The sequence below is a fragment of the Phycomyces blakesleeanus genome (genome assembly GCF_001638985.1).
Source record: "Phycomyces blakesleeanus NRRL 1555(-) unplaced genomic scaffold PHYBLscaffold_4, whole genome shotgun sequence".
Classification (NCBI taxonomy): Eukaryota; Fungi; Mucoromycota; class Mucoromycetes; order Mucorales; family Phycomycetaceae; genus Phycomyces; species Phycomyces blakesleeanus.
In genome coordinates, this window is record NW_017265137.1 from 2,813,275 (window position 1) to 2,831,418 (window position 18,144).

Consider the following 18,144-nt stretch of genomic DNA (forward strand, 5'->3'; position numbering starts at 1 on the left):
ATTTTTATAATATACATAACCATTTTTTCGCAAATAATTTCTGAAAAACTGAAAGTCTCAATAACTGAAAATAAAATGATATCTTACTGCAAGAAATTTCTGAAAAACTGAAAAACTGAAAAACTGTAAGTCTCAATAACTGAAAAAATGAAAGTCTCAATAACTGAAAAACTGAAAATCTTAATAACTGAAAATAAAATGGTATCTAATCGCAGAAATTTCTGAAAAACTGAAAATCTCAATAACTGAATTTCGAGCTTTTCCTTGGCTTTATACAAAAAAAAACTTTCTTTTTTTTTTATTTTTTTTTTTTTATTTTTTTTTATTTTTTTATTTTATTTTTTATTTTTTTTTTATTTTTTTTTTGGTTGGGCAAACCCATGAGGAGAAATCCCACCCCTTCCTTCGAGACAGAGGACAGGACACCATAAAGGCTCTGGTAGCACTGTAAATCGGCTAATAAAATAAATGTTCTTAAAAGTGTGAAGAAGCTTAATATGTAAACATTCATTATTCTTCAACACGTTCTTTATCCAAATATATTAAGACAACAGGACAAGACTATACCTTGGTAGAAACGTTTAAGTTATTAAAATATATTTTTTTTTGGTATATATACCCCAGTGTCTTAATAAAAGTTTCTCAGTTATCTTTCTTCCTCGATTTTAACACCCTTTTTATTTTCAAAAAAAAATGCTTACTTCCAACAACTCCCTCGAATTTGTTATGGACAAGCACTGTGAAATGGTCAGTCACAGCGGTTCTGCAGACCAAACCCAGTTTTCTGGAATTGCTTTCGACCCCTTGTGCGATTTCAACCAAGAGATTGTCGACGAAATGCATGGAGAAGTTGTACTCCGATCTGTGACAGATGTCTTTGTCAACCATGCCGATATGGAATGGACCCGTACCTCGGCCGGAAACCCAGCAGTCACAAACCTCCTCAGTCTCAAAAGTTTCCTGCCAACCGAAGTCAACGAGGCCACAACCAAGACAATTGTTGCACAGAAGCCAAAGACGAATCTGCTGGAGAAGGTCGATCCTGATTCTGTTCCCACTGCAGAAAACATAGGTCGAGGTTCGTACCGAAAGTACAACCAAAACCAGGTGAACAAGCTCTTCTCCTTGGTTTTCTCGGAAAACCAGACTGCTGCTGCCGCTGCCAGGGAAACGGGGATCAATGTCCGGACTGCCCAGAACTACGTCAGGCTGGCCAGAGAGAAGATCCAGGCCGATTTTGATGCTGCCACAGTGGAGACTGATGAGTCCAATGGGCTGGAGACGATGGAGGTTGAGGAGGTTTCTGCGCCTAAAGAACGAAAACATGGCAACCAAAAGTTGTTCCAGGCGCACTCTGCTTTTTTTTTGAAGTTTTTCGAAAATAAACCAGATGCTACCTTGGAATAAGCAAGGATAGCTGTCATGGAAGAGTTCTCTGGGCTGCAGATTACCAAATCAGCAATCCAGAAGCACTTGGTGAAGAAGTGTGCCCTGACGATGAAGAAGTTGGAGAAGCTGCCTGAGAAGAGAAACGACACCAACACAATTGAGATGAGACGAGACCGCATTTTGGAGTGGCAACAACTTGCGGATTTCAACTATCTGTTGAACTGTGTGTTCATCGATGAAGCAGGCTTCAACATGCACATCAAGAGAACTTTTGGCCGTTCCGTCAGTGGCACCCCAGCAAAGACAACTGTCCCGACGCAGAGAGGTGTGTCCATCACCATCCTTGGTGCAATGTGCGAGAGAGGGATCGTCAGCCTCTCGTTGAAGAAACCCACTGCAGTCGCAACCAAGAAGAAGAGAAAGTTGGACATCTACACCAACGTTGAGGTGAACGGTCGAATTGGCACCAGAACCCAGCACTACCTCGACTTTCTTAGTCATACAATGGACGTTCTGGACAGCCAGGGTATGCAAGGACGTTATCTCATCATGGATAACGCTCCTATCCATAAGGCCGATGAGGTGAAAGACTTTATTTCTTCCCGTGGGTACAAGTGTGCATATCTTCCTGTGTATTCACCTTTCCTGAATCCAATTGAGGAAATGTGGTCCAAGATCAAGTTTGGTGTCCGCAGAGAAGAGATTACAGAGTCAGACGGGCTCATCTTAAGGATTACAGAATCAGCTAAGACTGTCACCCTTTCGGACTGTTTGGGTTGGATTAACCATGCCATTTCATTCTTTCCTCGCTGTTTGAACAGAGAGCGAAAGCTTTAAGTATGTCTTTTATGTCTATTTAAGCTCTTTACACTCTATGTCTTTTTTTATTTTATTTTTATTTTTTACTACTTTATGTCCCTCTTTTTCTTATTTTTTTTTTACTACTTTATATCCCTCTTTTTCTTATTTTTTTTTTACCACTTTATGTCCCTCTTTTTTTATTTATTTTACTGCTTTATGCTTTTCTTTTTTTATTACTTTGTATTTCATTATATCTTACTTCTTATTATGTGTTCTATTTCTCTATCAACTAATTATGCCTAATAAAAATATCCATGTTTTATGCCAAAAAAATACGACGTTTACAAAAAAAAATACTACGGTTATATAAAAAAAATTCGACGTTTACAAAAAAAAATACGACGTTTACAAAAAAAAAGTACGACGTTTACAAAAAAAAATACTACAGTTATATAAAAAAAATACAACGTTTACAAAAAAAAATACTACGGTTATATAAAAAAAAATTGTAAGGCGTAAGGATAAAAAAATTGAGTGCCATGTACCCTTCCGCCAATAGTAAAAGGGGGGGAGCAAATTCAGATGGCAATGGGAGCAAATTGAGTTGGCAATGGACGCAAATTCAATTTCTATGGAAGCCAATCAGATGTCAATGGGTTCTAATTAGATGGAAACGGATGCTAATTAGATGGAAATGGGCACCAATTGAATGGATAAAACCAGTAATAAAAAATCCATGAGGTGTAGAGCTTTAAGCAGTGTTTTCATTGTCAGAGTAATATTTAGTTGTTGAAGTGAGCATGAGAATGAGATTTATTGCTGATTTAAGAAGAGAAATAAACAGTTTTGGTATATAAACACCAAATAGAAAGAGAGAGAATTATGATATCTCTTTTAAAAAAGAATGTTTATAATAAATTTATGGCTGCAAGTAATATATTGTCCTATTTATTTTTTATCTCCTTGAGTTCAATTTGTACTACTTTATTTAGTGGACCTTGGAATATTATTTTTTGATATAAAAAGCTGAAAATATAATGACTAATACTATTTAACAATAACTTAATCTTCTTTATATCTATTCTTGCTGCTTCAACTTGTGTTCTGATTTTTATCTTGCATCTTAAGTAATTACTATTTCATTATAACTACTATATACTAGATATAACTGTATTTATATAAAATATGTTATTTTAACATATCTTTCTATTTCTTTATTTTTTCATCTTTTATTATCAGAAAATCCTAAAATGTTACACGAGAAACTTGAAGAATATAACAGTGCCTTTGAAAAAATCATGGAAGAACTTGAAGAGCCTGAAAAGCCTGAAGATCCAAAAAGTTCTGCCCCGTCAACAACAGACGAAACCCCCAAAAAAAGTAGAGGGCAATATCAAAAGCATACGGATAAAGATATAAAAAAGCTTCTTTATCTCTACTTCATAAGGGGATTAACTATCGAAAAAGCCAGAAAGATAGTAAATATGAAACAAACAACTGCTGGTGGCTATATTTTGAAGTGGAGAAAGTCTCCAGTTGTTTTTTCATTAAAAACAACAAGGAGGCTACAAGTGACAAAAAAATGAATCTTTTATTCAAAACTTACTCTGCAATAAAGAAAGAATACAAATAATATCATTGCATTTTCAATTTTAACATAATTATTATAATGAGATACTTGCTTTATTATCTTATAACTGCATTAAGGTATTTAACTTCAACAAAGTAATCTGGAGAGAAGTTTGCATATTCCGTTAGTTCTCTCTATAGATATTTTCTATGATGTATCTTTATAGAAAGATCTACATATATTGAAGTGCTATTACATTAGGCGTTTGGCACTTGTATAAAAAAAATAGCAGTTATATAAAAAAAATATGATGTTTACAGAAAAAAATATTACAGTTATATAAAAAAAATACTACAGTTATATAAAAAAAATACGACGTTTACAAAAAAAAATACTATAGTTATATAAAAAAAATTGTAAGGCGTAAGGATAAAAAATTTGAGTGTCATGTACCCTTCCACCAATAGTAAAAGGGTGGGAGCAAATTCAGATGGCAATGGGAGCAAATTCAGTTAGCAATGGATGCAAATTCAATTTTTATGGAAGCCAATCAGATGTCAATGGGTTTTAATTAGATAGAAATGGATGCTAATTAGATGGAAATGGGCACCAATTGAATGGATAAAACTAGTAGTAATGGTTGACTTTTTAGGATAAAAGATCTTAACATTGCCGATTGGTCTCTTGTATATGTTTTAGATATTTAAGATGGTGAATATACTTGTAGAAGATATTACTGGACAACAAGCATCTAAGACATATTATTGTAGCTATTCTTTTAGCCAGAAATCAAACATCATTTTGTATAAATAGTCAAGAAATATAATTAATAAAAAGCATCTTTATTCTTATTGAAAAAACTATTCTTAAAACTTGACGATCCCCAGTGATATTGATTCTGCGACTTAGTTACAAGTACCAGAAAAGAAATACCAGATTGAGACTTGACACAAGCAATCAGTAACAGTTGAATTTTTAGGATAAAAGATTTTGACTTTGCCAATTTGTCTTTTATCTATGTTTTACATGTTGGAGATGAAGAATATACTTATAGAGATATTACTGGATAACCACTATCTAAGACATATTATTATAGCTATTCTTTTAGCCAGAAAATAACAATATTTTTATATAAATAGTCAAGAATTACATTTACTAAAAATCACCTTTATTTCTATCTAAAAACTATTCTTATAAACTTAACAATCCCCAGTAGTATTGATTCTGTGACTTAGTTACAAGTTCCAGAAAAGAAATATCAGTGTCGTTTCTGATCTGGGTTGATCTTTCTTTTACAATAACAAAGTCAAAAGGTAAAAGACACTAGGCATTAAGAAGTATATGTAAAATCAAAGAGAGGATAAAGGATACTTTTTATTAATATGAATTGAATTGTTTTATATAGTTTTCTAAACTAATACTGTACATTATCCACAGTAGCTATTATATTATATTTAAATAAAAGAAGAGTCATTATACTGTATTTAATGTTCAAGACGGTGTTACTGTGCATAAAGAGATACTGTAGTTAATCATCTTCAGATTTTACAGATTCATCAAAATAATGTGCAATACCAGATTAAGACTTTGTTATGCCCAAATTTTTGTCAGCCAATCAGAATGACGATACACATAATTCTCTTTTGAGAACGACAACCAAACTGATTTTCTTTTGCTTACAAAAGAATTAGAAAGCACATAACTTAATAAAAATAGAATAGAAATCAAAACAGACATTTATAATGATTGAGTAGATTTAGAAAAGATATAAAAGAGAATGTTATTTCATTCAATAAAAGTTATCTATCTTTTTATCTTCTTTTTATTCTTTTATCTTTGTTTATGATTCCCAGTGGGTTTGACTAATTTTAGCTGTATTACAGCATTGGAACGTCAAGTCTCAATCTGATATTTCTTTTCTGGCACTTGTAACTAAGTTGTAAAATTAATACTACTGAGGATTGTCAAGCTTATGAATAATTTTTGGAGAGAAAATAAAAACAGCTTTTTATTAAATATATTTCTTGAATATTTATATAAATTAATACTTGATTTCTGGCTAAAAGAATAGCTACATTAATATGTCTTAGATGCTAGTTATCCAGTAATATCTTCTATAAGTATATTTACCATGTTAAACATCTAAAACATATACAAAAGACTAATTGGCAATAACAAGATCTTTTACCCTAAAAGTCAATCATTATTGACTACTTGTGAATTCCGATTTTGATTGCCAATGTCGACTGACAGGAAAAACAACCTAGATCGAAAATAATAACTTATGTCAGACATTATTGTGATGAATCTGTAAAATCTGAAGACGATTAACCGTACTACCTTGTTATGTACAGTAACACTTTCCTGAGCATTAACTGCAGTATAATGACTCTTCTTTTATTTAAATATAATATAATAGTTACTGTGGATAATACATAGAATTAGTTTAAAAAGCTATATATGACAATTCAATTCATATCAATAAAAAATATCTTTTGTCCTCTCTTTGATTTTATATATACTTCTTGATCTCCAGTGGCTTTTACCTTTTGACTTTGTTAGAGTAAAAGGAAGACCAACCCAGATCGGAAAGAACACTTGACAAAACAATACTTTTAGATTTTTTCTACAAAAAGAAAAATGTAAGCCCAACGGGGGGGTCGAACCCCCAACCTTGAGATTAAGAGTCTCACGCTCTACCGATTGAGCTAGCCGGGCAAGGGTATATCACGTAAGCTGTATTGTTGTAAACATTAAAAGTGTTATAGTTTGCATCCATACAATTATATCATCAATTCATGCTAAATATTGCTTCAACCATTGCATCTATTATCAAACACAACGCATCTACCCTTCCCACCACCGCATCTATTGTCAAAAAAAAATTTTCTATTGTTCCTGTCATTTTATCACCGATTTTCACTTTTTCTCTGCCGATTGCCACCATCTCTAAATCATCGCCAAACATGTCGCAATTGTTGCCTACTAATTGCATGCAAAGTCTGCCACCCAAACTTGTGACGTTTTTAACCAGTATGCAGTCACAGTTCAATGCACTTAACGAACGTACAGCATATTTGGAATCACTTGCTGCTGAAAATGTCTAATTGCATACTCAATTAGCTAATGTCCGGCAGGAGAATGCTGATCTCCAATCTCAATTGTTGCAAAACAATGTGACTAGTCCTGTTCCCAGCTTTGCCTCTCTTCCTGCATCCCAGTCAACTGCAGATCTTGGAACTACTGCCTCCACTTGGACCATCAAAACAAACTTGATTCTGTCAGCCAAGACACTTCGAGTTCCTTCTGCCCGCTGGGTTGCTGCCTCTCAAAGACTGTTCTCTGACAAAACTGGTCGTGATGGTTTTCACTGCAAAAGACCACTGATTTTAGTTCCTGAAAACCTGCAAAAATTTTACTACAATTTTCGATTTTTAATTTTTTTAAATAATTTCTATTTTTTTCTGTTGTGATTTCAGATCGCTCTTTTTTAGCTGTAAAATCAAACTACTGTCATTTTTTTTGGCCATAAAATTACAAAATTGGGTTTTTTTTATATTATATACTTTGATATAATTCTAAATTACATTGAAAAAACACTTATACAAAAGTTAATATAATATTTAATAAAAATTATATATATTCTTAAGGTTTCACTTTTTCTATTTCAAAATAAATCATTTAAATATTTTTTATATATTATAAATGTGAATATAAGAACAAATATTTAATCAATATATTTCAAGAGAACGAGACAAAAGATTGTGATTTTATTTTTACTGTGGCAATATTTTTGCGTGATTTTTCCCTTTGATATATGGAACTAAAATATCAGATTTTTTTATTTCACATGTTGTGAGAGGTGAATGTTCCATTTTTGGATTATTTTTTGTCATGGTCAAATCATCGTCATATCAAATATTATAATTCTAAAAAAAGACTTTTAAAAAAAAATTGCATACACTTTTAGTAATGTATGCAGTATTTGACTTGGTTAATGACTTAATAATATATGAGTATAATTATGATGATATGTGCGGTAGATGTATCAAAGAATTACTTGGTATACTATAGTCATGGCATGGAGCTGTATTTTATCTATTTATAATTTTTTTTGGTATATAAAGACCTTGATCAAGATCTCTTAAAATCTATATAATTTTTTTTATAATTTAAAACAATCGACATATCCAATAATCAAAAGAAAGACAGTTATGTTATCTGCAAATGTCCAGACTGTACAAAGTTGGATAGCTGTGGAAAGAAACAGAAAAGACAAAATGCACAACAACACTATGAAAAACATATAGTGCCTGTTGCCAAAGACGATGCAATGGGTAAATAACAAGAATAACTCGAGCTGTACATGTAAAATTAATATAAATTAATTCATAAAATAGATGTTCCTGAAGAACATTTTGACAACATGGAAGTAGATAGTATTGACAGTGACAATGACAATGATTATGATTACGAAAACAAAGGCGAAGGCGAATATGAAGATGAAAATGAAGAACAAAACATTGAATTTGATCAAGAAGGTAAGAAAATAAAATAAGATAAATGAACAAAATAATAATTGAAACTGATATATATTTTTTTATTTTTTATTTTTTATATGATTATAATTGTAATTATATTTTTATTTCTACATCTTTACAACAATTATTCCTTTCCAGTTGACTTACCTTTGTCCCAAAAAGAGTCCATCTTTACTGCCGAAGATACAATTACAAGAGCATTTGTGGTTGATAGCAATGAGATTGAAGAAGGTGATACCAGTTTTGATTTTGAACAAGAAGAAAACTTTGATGAGACCAGTGGGACCTTGATAGTAGAATCAGATATGAATTAATACGGTATAGACAATTAATCAATATATTAATTTAAACTAACTTAACCTTTGTCTTCATAGTTCGTCTTTCATCTTTTGATAACATGCCCTTGTATATCCGCTTTGTTGCAGTATTCATTGTCATATTTCACTTGATCTTTTTGGTAGAAAGCAGTGAATCGATTCTCATTGAATTTTGTAATACTTTACTGTCTCTCTGTGATATGTCTGGTGCCCTTCCACTGACAATCAATAGCTTGAAGCATAAAACAGGATTTAACATGGCAACAGACGGAATGACAGTATACATTGCATGCTCACAATGTCATTCGATTTATCCTTTGGAAACAAGTCAAAGAGTCTATACATTTAAGAAATTCTCTCAATCTGCCATTTGCAACAACAATCTCTTTAAAGTGTCAACTGGAAATTATTCTCTTCCAGCAATGATATATCCATTCAACTCTGAAGTACGCCTTGCAACAAAAATTCTCCAAGCCAGATTTCATGTCCAAGATCAATTTGTAGAGAAATTGTCAAATAATTGAAAACACCAAACTTGACATTTTCGATGGTGCAGTTTGGAGTGATATTAAAGACATCAATGGCAGACGGTTTGTTGATGATAGCTGATCTTTAATGTTGACTCTGAATATCGATTGGTTTCAGCCATTTGATGGACAAACACATTCCAGTGATGCGATATATCTCTCTATCAACAATCTCCCATGGAGTGAACGCCTTAAGTCTGAAAATGTCATTCTTGTTGGTATGATGCCTGGGCCAAAGGAAGCAAGCACTAACAGCATGAATCATTACTTAAAGCCACTCATTGACAAATTGTTGGAGATGTACATTGGTGTAGAAATGACAGACTCACAAAATAGAAAGATTGTTGTTCATGCTGCATTGATGTGTGTTGCCTGTGATATCCCTGCTGCTTGCAAAACCTCTGGATTTACTGGCCACATGAGCACATGCGCCTGTCACAAATGTCAACAACAATTCACGACTATAAAGAAGACCAGCAAGCTTGACTACTCTGGATTCAAGTATAGCAATTGGGTGAGACGCACGAAGACAATGAATCTGAAACATGCTGTCAGCTGGGCAAATGCATTGAACAATACTGAGCGAACACGCCTAGAAAAAGAAAACAGCACTTGGTGGTCAGAGCTTCATCGGTTATCTTACTTTGACTCAGTCCGCTTTACAGTTATAGACCCGATGCATAACCTCTATCTTGGAACTGCAAAGCGAATGATTCAGATATGGCGCGAGTGTAACTACATCATTGAAAAGAATCAGTTAACTATGCAAGAGCTTGCCAATGGTATTGTTGTACCTTGTGGATATGCGCGTATAACAAAGAAGATTGCCGATGGGTTTTCGTTCATGAAAGCTGACGAGTGGAAGTCGTGGTGCGTCATATACTCTCCATTTGTTCTGAAGCATGTGCTCCCAGCCAAGAATCTCGAAAACTGGATTTTGTTTGTTGACGCATGCCGCTTACTCACAAAACCTTCGATCAATGACAAAGAAATAGACGAAGCCCACAGTAAACTCCAATTGTTTTGTACAAGATTCCAGACACTGTATGGAAAATCGGCCGTGACACCGAATATGCATCTACATCTTCATCTTGGCGAGTGTGTTCATGACTTTGGGCCAATTTATGCTTTCTGGTTATTCAGTTTCAAGAGATACAATGGTTTGTTGAAGAATATTGAAACAAATCAAAAAGGCGGCTTCGAATCAACAATGATGAAGAGATTTTTGGAGAGAACATACATTGGCAGCTTCATACAATCTTTCGTCAACCATCTCCCCCAGTTCGCAATTGACTTTCTGCATCGCATTTCAAATAGTCAAGATCAATTAGCAGCATTGCATCCATCTTCTACTGCCAGTACCTTTTCTCTGTCTGACTTTGTTGAATATTCGTTAAACCCTTGTCATTCTGCTTTGGGTTGTGAGCTGTTGCCCCCTTCAGTGTTTCCGATTAAACTCGACCAAAGGATTACAATGTGCAAGGGACATTATGAATGTTTATTGGAGTTTTACAGACACGCGTATGGCAGTCACGATCTTTTTGGCCATTATTCAAACTGCGAGTCTAACCAGATTTTTGTCAATAACCGAATTGAGAAAATGAAACGGATATCTCTTCTTGGACAGGAATACTCTTCTGGATCTTATTTCCGCACCTATTATCTTGAGAATAACAGTGAAGATAAAGCAGCGTTTCCTGGCCGTATACTGTATTTATTTCAACATTTGATAACCATCAACGAAACTGTCATCACCCATACTTTTGCATTTGTTGAGTGGTACTCTAGTTATTCTTTGGGGAGTTACCAGCCAATGTTAAATGAAGGCATTGAGCTCTGGAATGAACCTTCTTCTGTACTTAATTATGAATGTATTATTCCAGTACATCGTTTATATTCACCAATCGCAATTGCTAAATATAGGTTTACTATAACTAGTGAATTTAAACGTTTAGTAACCCCTTTACCCCAAAAAATAGAAGCTTAAATAATATTAATAAAATATCACTTTGCACTCTTTTATCAATTTATTAGAAAATGTTTGATTTATTGTCTTATTGTTTCTTTGACCATGATGGCAGCTTGTTTGCCTTGGTCTTACTAAGCTGCTTATCTCTTATTCCTTTAAATTTATGCTCGAATGGATGGGTATTATTTTTCTTATCATGAGCTGCCTCATAATCCGCATCAAGTTCATCAACGAACCTATCTCCCTATATGTCAATGTAAGTATTATTACACATTATCCAAAAAAATAGTTTTTTGTACTATACCTCTTCGCTTCTCCTGCTTGGGCGGAATCTCCAAAAAAAACTCTTTTCTGAGGACGAATCCTGTTCCTCTTCTTCTCTTTCGTCATCACTCTCAAGGTCTGACATGTAATCAGCATAGAGAATACTGTCAACATTCTCTCCAAAGCTGTTCACAAAGTATGCCCGATTGGCTTTCAAGGCAGATTGTCTTCTTTCACACAACTATATATAAATATATAATATTTCTAATTTAATATCATATCTAGTATATTGTGTGAGTGTGTTTTTTACCTTTACATGTCGCTGACAAAGACAGACCCGTCGATTCTCTTCCTGCTTCTTTTCTTCTGTTTTTTTTTCTTGTAACTTTCTGTTGCCAATGTGCCGCACAATCTTAGTTCAAAGAGTTGGCAAGTCCACCTTTTTCCCCTCTTCTTGACGACGAAGGTAATTGGTAACAGATTTCAGAACGAGTCTGTTTCCCTCACTGTTTTTATTTTCATTGGTATTGTATTGGTCATACAATTTCTCTTCACTCAAATAATCGCGCAACAATTGCTATAATATAAATGTATATTAAATTCTATCTACATAAAAACATATTATGATTACTTACATCCAATGTTGGTTGACGTCCAGGTGACATGTCTTGCTCAACTGCATTACTAGCAGTGGCTTCGGCTTTCTCAGAAGATGTGTTCTTCAAAACAGTGTTTAAGACACCATTCATGGTATCAAGTTTCTCGTACACATCATGGATGTTACGAGTTCTACCTGACGAATCACCTTCAAGATTCAACCGAGCTCTCTTTGGTGCTAGTGGTCTTTGATTGCTCACTGTTCCCTGTGAGTGTTGCAACATTATCGTCCTTATATCATTGGTATTTCTTGGTGGGCTTTTTTTTAATTTTTATAAAAAACGAAAATAAAATTAATATAAGAAAATTGAAGACTGCCTGGTTTTAATCTACCTTCCCACAGAAGGTTCTTCACCAAAAGCATTGTTAACTGAATTGTTATTGAGATTTCTTGACATTGTGAATAATTAGAATAGCTTGTTTTTTTTAAATCCAAAGGGTCTATTTATATTATGTTTAATTTGGGCTTTAAGTTTTATTCTTTCTCAGAGAACACCATGATCTATTACGTAACAAGAACAGCTTTGAATGTTTCCACTCTTGTTGTGAGTATTTTATATGTTTCTTTAATTTAATTTTCAATCCATGTTTTATTCTTATATTATGTATTAGTATTTGAATAATATGATTTTATACTATACTCTGTTTTTCATATGTATTAGCTGCTGGCATAGTGCAACTGCGTTTTCTTTCAATTCTAAGTTACAGACAAAAATTATTTTTTGATTTATTTATTTTTAAAAAAAACCCCGAATTCATATTTAATAGAATAACTGCGCCCCTCTTTTTTATTTTCTCTTTCTTTAACCTGCTCTTCTCGTTTTGTCTCTTTTTACATGTCTTGGTAAGCTTACTCTTAAGATCTCAACTTTTATTAATACTTTTGACTTTTAGAATCATCTTAATATATATTAGATAAACAATACACTCAACAAGCATTCAAAACAGTACGGGTAATAAACAATCTCCTAACCAAAATGAAACACCTTGCTGACTAAATATCTTTTATTTTTAAAATGATAGGGCTTCTACCCATTTTGTAATAAAAGATGTTTTGCTCTTGACACTATATACTTTCTGGTATTTTCAGTCTATGAAAAGATAATATATATAGAACTCAACTTAAATAATGTAACTTATCAATTCTTCTTCTCAGATAAATATGTCACGCCTTTTTTTCAAGTCATACTGGTTTGCCCCCTTTTGCAAACGCGTGTCTATAATATGTAAGTAATTCAAGTGTCTTTACAATCAAAGCGTACATATTAATAAAGTTGTTTATTTTATTTCTTGCTTTTTATTTAAAAGAAAATATCAATCAAACGGATTTTTATTCTATCGCGAGCTTTGTTATGAACCCCCATAAATGATCTAGTAAGTATGTTATTTCATTTTATTTCATAAAGAAACCTGTATTAATACTTCTGTATCTTTTTTTGCTCTAAGCTAATGTAGTTCCAAACAAACGTATTCTCCAAGAAAATACCAAGGATTTCATTTTCAGTTAAAGAAGTGTAAAACCAAAAAACGCGCCAAATACATGAAACCGATAAGGTAGGGAAGTATAGTATAAGTTAGGTCATCCAATGTATTCAAGCCGTCCAATAAATGAAAGTATAACATGTATACAAGTCGTACTATTCGGATACACACTTTTAAAGAAGTATTAGTGGTCCATATAAAATAGCTAAATATATTTTCCAACCATTCAAAAATCAATAAAAACCATTTTTTCTATGAGATTCTATTTCAAATGTGTCATCTCTTGATGATGTCAACAAGATCTATTTAAGTTTTTTTTTACAATCATTCATTTGAATACTGGTTCCTGTCAGATTTCAGACTGATTCTAGGTCGATTTTAGTGAGGTCTATCCAATAATATCATGTAATTAAAGCAAATAAATTCTTTTAAGAGGTAGAGAGTTCAAAGCCAATTCCATAACAAGTAGGGTTTAGGTACGGTTTGAAGTTATGGGTGAATATATAACCAGAATTACAGATAATTATAACATTTCAAGAAAAGGGGGAATTATAACTCTCAATTTATCTATTGATTTTAGTATCTATAATCTCATCATTTGGTTAACTAAATGAACCAATTTTTGTAACAAATACCGAACTATAATTGAACATAAACCACCAATTTTTGGAGGATTTAAACAAAAATTAAGCTACTTAAATCAGTTATCTTTTGCAGTGTTTGAATATGTTTATATTTCTTGTTCACGCCAAATTACACACAGTGAAGTGTGCCGTTCTCTCTGCACTCTTGGTGTTGACACTAGCCGTCTATTAGACATTAACTTCCCTGCTCATGGAGTGATTGGAATTCTTGTTTATATGCAGTATCTTGAGGACTTTAAGTCATAATTAGCTCAAGCCAAGGTCTCTCTTGTCAACAACTTTGATCCACTTGACCCCAAGAATGTTGCTGATCCCAAGTTTGCCAATCTGTCTCTTTCTGGTCTAGAAACCCAGGCCTTGGTTCTTCAAAATGCTAACTGCATTCAGGCTCTTAAGTTTCTGTATCCTCATCTTGTTCTCCCAGTTGCACACTTCTTTGTCCAATCAGGATGGATTAGTATTGAGGAAATTCCTGCCTGTCCTATAGCTGAAAACTTTGGTGATGCTCCAAATAAAAAATGTGCTCTTGATGCTCTCACTGCTATGATAGAATGAATGTTCTTTCAATAGGATTATGGAATGCCAATAGACTTCAACCTCGTGCAATCAAAGACGTGCTCAACCACTGTCAATCTCTTTATATGCTGCTTATCACCAAAACATGGCTTCTATCCCCAGCCCATCTTCCAACCTCATGGTCTCAATATCATCTCTATGGATCTTGTGTTGCTGGCAACTACCGCGGATCAAAGGGGGTGTCATTGTTAGTCTTTCCTTCATGTCCTTATGCTGTCACTCAAATACCTATGCCCAACAACTATGCTCTTGCTGTCAAGATAGGCACCCTTCAACTTATATGCCTTTACTTACCACCCTCTATGCCCACTCATGAAGCTCTTGATATCCTCTCAGCCATTCCTTTGACTGATGATACTATTATATGTGGAGATTTTAATGCACACCTTGGTTCAGTAACTGGTGACTATACATATAACCCTCATGGTGTAGCTTTAGAGCAATGGCTTGAAGAACGATTTTTAACTGTCCTCAATGGAGTTTTCTCACCATGCACACCCACATACATTTCCTTTTGTAACGAAGTTGAAATCAGCAGCATCATTGACCTTTTCATCACCAACACCAACTTTGCCAACCCTTCTTTACACATTGCAACCAAACTATCTTTAGGCTCTGATCACTGACTTCTCTCACTTCCCTTTACTTATGATCTGCAACACTCACCACCAGCACCTCCACCTATGCGCCAAACTTGGAATCTGTCACGTCTTTATGAAGATAATGTCAGATCATTATATGTCACCACCTTTGTCACCAAATCCGCCCCCTTCTCACTATACTGCAAGACCTTGTCCAGAATCCGCCAACCCTATGTCCACCCATTGATGCTCTTACTAACTCTTTCAATGCACTCATGTATGACTCTCTTAGTAGCTCAATTGGTTCTCACACCCCTTGCCCCTCACATTGGAAATCGTTTTGGACCCCTGCATTGCAAGCTGCAGCCGACCATAGAGATGATTGTTACAAGCAATGGCGTTGAGCTTGTGGCATTGACAAGATCAATTGGTGGAGCCGGCACCAGCATGCACACAAGGAGTTCCGTCAGCAAGTTCAGACAGCAAAGCATTTGTCTTGGCATGCTTTTTGTCGCTCAATGAACTCGGATTTCAACAAGGCCACATCTAAGATAAAGCAGTTGAAACGGCACAGACAACCACAACATACATTTCAGCATGATGATGGCCTAGCAGTCGCAGCAACAGTTATGTGTGACTATCTTGCATCTGTCTATAGTGGACATATTCTTTCTGACATTTGACCTTCACTACTACCACTCAACACCTCTCTCATGCCTTTTGCCTCTGTTGACTCCCCATTTATCTCATCAGTAGTGGAGACCTTCATGCAATTTATGTCTAACTGCAAGGTGCCGGGTCCTGACCACATCCGTGCAGAAATGCTAAAGCCCATTCTGTCTCACATCTTACCTCTTCTTGCCTGTCTCTTTACTATCTGCTGGCAATGGTCATACACCCCTTCTCTCTGGCGCCACACCCAAGTGTTTCCAATCTTTAAGAAGGGAGACCCTTTGGATGCAACAAACTACCGTCCCATCTCCCTTACTTCTGTGGTGCGCAAGTTGTTTGAGATGTGCATAGCTCCTGAGTTGCATAAGTTCTCTCCTCCTCTGGATGTTGCCCAAGGTAGATTTCGTCTTCGCTGTGGTGCTCTTGACCAAGCTCTCTGTCTGCATGACCTGATGAAAGCTCATTTTCATCGTCATCACCACTATCCAATTGTTGCTTTCTTGGATATTAAAGCTGCCTATGACACTGTGGATAGACGTGTCATTTGGAATGCCCTTGTCAGATGATCCATATCACCTGCTCTTCTTGGACTTTTGGTCAACATGTTTGATAATGTGTCTATCTCCGTTCTTCTTGGCAATTTCTCCTCACATTCATTTTCACCAAAAACAGGCGTGCTTCAAGGTTCAGTTCTCAGGCTGCATCTATACTCTATTTACATCAACTCCCTGCCAGCTCTTCTTTGCTCAGTTGCATCTCCTCTCACTTCTACCCATGTGCCATCATCGTCTCCCTCCTCATTAGATGCATACCAGTCTCTTCTTGCTCCTCCAGATGTGAATGGCTACCAGCATGCAGTCTCATCAATGCCAATAAATACACTTCTTTTTGCTGATGATGTGGCAATATTTGGTTCTGCTCATGACGTTCAGGCTATGCTCCATTTGGCTGCCCAACACTCATTTACTCTTGGTTTTTGTTAGAGTCCATCTAAATGTACTATCATTTACCCTCCTTCTCGTTCTGCAAACCATCCAGATCTATCTCTATATGATGAGATTCTTCCTGCAGTGGAGGAATTTATATATCTTGGTGTTCTCTTTTGCAATAAAGGTATTCATGAGCCTTCTATTGTCACTCATCATCGTTCTGGAGTCCTGGCAACCATGGCAATGCTGAATGCAGTTGGAGTATGCTGGTCTGGATTCTCTCTGCTTCTCAGCTCTCGTCTGTATAGGACCTTTATCAGACCAAAATTTGAATATGGATTGGCTATTCTCCCTCTGAAAAGAACTGATACTATCCAGCTTGAGAAGATCCAAGATAAATGTTTGTGCATAATAGTTGGTGGGCACCAAACCTCATCTACCACTGTTCTCAAGCATATGTGTCTCCTTCCTAGTATGAGTTTTTGAGCTGATGTGCTGATAACCAAGTTTTGTATCCGTGCTCACTACCTTCCCTCTGGCTGCCTCTTGTCTCTTCTTCACCATCATTACTCTCAGTCTTCATCACTTGTCACTCTTTGTCATAATACTCTCCTTCAAAGCATCCCTATTGACTTAAATGTTCATAGTAGCAAAGCTCTGAAACGTCACTTTGAGACCTTCCAACAATTCAAAACTGATGAGCTTCGATTGTCTTCAAACCAAGTCTTATTCTTAGCATGCCGCCCTCTTTTGGAAGTAGATCCTATTCTGTTCTTGCCTGCAACTAGGGTGGAACGTAGCCGCCTTGTCTGCTGGAGAATGGGTTGGTTACCTGGCACTCCTAAGGATTGCCCTTGTGGTACTGACCATACCTCACGTCGTCATCTTGCTGTCTGCTCTTTAGTTCCTGCCCATTTGTTGGCCTGTCTTCCTATTCCATCTAATCAAAACTGTAATCCAATTGATTTTGCTATTACTGCTCTCCCAAATTCTAGTCAGGCTCCTTGCCCCTCTTATTGGGTAGCACTACTTACTATTCTCTGACATTTTGACAAGCTTTGTAATCCTGATGGTGACTACACTCATGAAACTCACTTTGGTACTCTTTGAGCTGGACTTAGCTAGTTTTCTTTTTTCTTCTTTTTCATTTTCATTTTCATTTTTTTGTCTTTTTTTCTTTCCTATCTAATTTTCTTTCACTTTTTATCTTTTCACACATAAACGG

General features: G+C 35.1%; 8 protein-coding genes and 1 non-coding gene across 9 annotated transcripts; 7 read left to right on the forward strand and 2 right to left on the reverse strand.

Annotated features, from left to right (window-relative positions):
- Positions 1-693: 693 nt before the first annotated feature.
- On the forward strand, positions 694-2,857 carry PHYBLDRAFT_164949 (hypothetical protein; the record flags this gene model as incomplete). The annotated part of the gene is made up of 3 exons (XM_018435113.1): positions 694-1,337; positions 1,413-1,899; positions 2,756-2,857. 3 exons carry the CDS (start codon positions 694-696, stop codon positions 2,855-2,857), a joined length of 1,233 nt encoding a protein of 410 aa, XP_018296112.1.
- Positions 2,858-3,440: 583 nt separating this feature from the next.
- On the forward strand, positions 3,441-4,331 carry PHYBLDRAFT_164950 (hypothetical protein; the record flags this gene model as incomplete). The annotated part of the gene is made up of 3 exons (XM_018435114.1): positions 3,441-3,668; positions 4,161-4,176; positions 4,204-4,331. 3 exons carry the CDS (start codon positions 3,441-3,443, stop codon positions 4,329-4,331), a joined length of 372 nt encoding a protein of 123 aa, XP_018296113.1.
- A 2,074-nt stretch (positions 4,332-6,405) lies between these two features.
- On the reverse strand, positions 6,406-6,478 carry PHYBLDRAFT_t71. The gene has a single exon. It is a non-coding gene; the product is annotated as a tRNA-Lys (tRNA).
- An 80-nt stretch (positions 6,479-6,558) lies between these two features.
- PHYBLDRAFT_164951 (hypothetical protein) lies at positions 6,559-7,233 on the forward strand (the record flags this gene model as incomplete). The annotated part of the gene is made up of 2 exons (XM_018435115.1): positions 6,559-6,826; positions 6,884-7,233. 2 exons carry the CDS (start codon positions 6,559-6,561, stop codon positions 7,231-7,233), a joined length of 618 nt encoding a protein of 205 aa, XP_018296114.1.
- A 499-nt stretch (positions 7,234-7,732) lies between these two features.
- Positions 7,733-8,615, forward strand: PHYBLDRAFT_164952 (hypothetical protein; the record flags this gene model as incomplete). The annotated part of the gene is made up of 4 exons (XM_018435116.1): positions 7,733-7,753; positions 7,965-8,097; positions 8,161-8,301; positions 8,440-8,615. 4 exons carry the CDS (start codon positions 7,733-7,735, stop codon positions 8,613-8,615), a joined length of 471 nt encoding a protein of 156 aa, XP_018296115.1.
- Positions 8,616-8,698: 83 nt separating this feature from the next.
- PHYBLDRAFT_164953 (hypothetical protein) lies at positions 8,699-11,132 on the forward strand (the record flags this gene model as incomplete). Its single annotated transcript, XM_018435117.1, has 2 exons — positions 8,699-9,118; positions 9,852-11,132. The coding sequence occupies 2 exons, from the start codon at positions 8,699-8,701 to the stop codon at positions 11,130-11,132; spliced, it is 1,701 nt and encodes a 566-aa protein (XP_018296116.1).
- Positions 11,133-11,199: 67 nt separating this feature from the next.
- Positions 11,200-12,433, reverse strand: PHYBLDRAFT_164954 (hypothetical protein; the record flags this gene model as incomplete). Its single annotated transcript, XM_018435118.1, has 6 exons — positions 11,200-11,358; positions 11,419-11,619; positions 11,689-11,790; positions 11,818-11,955; positions 12,014-12,293; positions 12,369-12,433. 6 exons carry the CDS (start codon positions 12,431-12,433, stop codon positions 11,200-11,202), a joined length of 945 nt encoding a protein of 314 aa, XP_018296117.1.
- A 764-nt stretch (positions 12,434-13,197) lies between these two features.
- Positions 13,198-15,840, forward strand: PHYBLDRAFT_68420 (hypothetical protein; the record flags this gene model as incomplete). The annotated part of the gene is made up of 4 exons (XM_018441953.1): positions 13,198-13,261; positions 14,412-14,660; positions 14,732-15,253; positions 15,410-15,840. The coding sequence occupies 4 exons, from the start codon at positions 13,198-13,200 to the stop codon at positions 15,838-15,840; spliced, it is 1,266 nt and encodes a 421-aa protein (XP_018296118.1).
- A 752-nt stretch (positions 15,841-16,592) lies between these two features.
- On the forward strand, positions 16,593-17,963 carry PHYBLDRAFT_141942 (hypothetical protein; the record flags this gene model as incomplete). The annotated part of the gene is made up of 3 exons (XM_018430703.1): positions 16,593-16,962; positions 17,029-17,363; positions 17,427-17,963. The coding sequence occupies 3 exons, from the start codon at positions 16,593-16,595 to the stop codon at positions 17,961-17,963; spliced, it is 1,242 nt and encodes a 413-aa protein (XP_018296119.1).
- Positions 17,964-18,144: the final 181 nt, after the last annotated feature.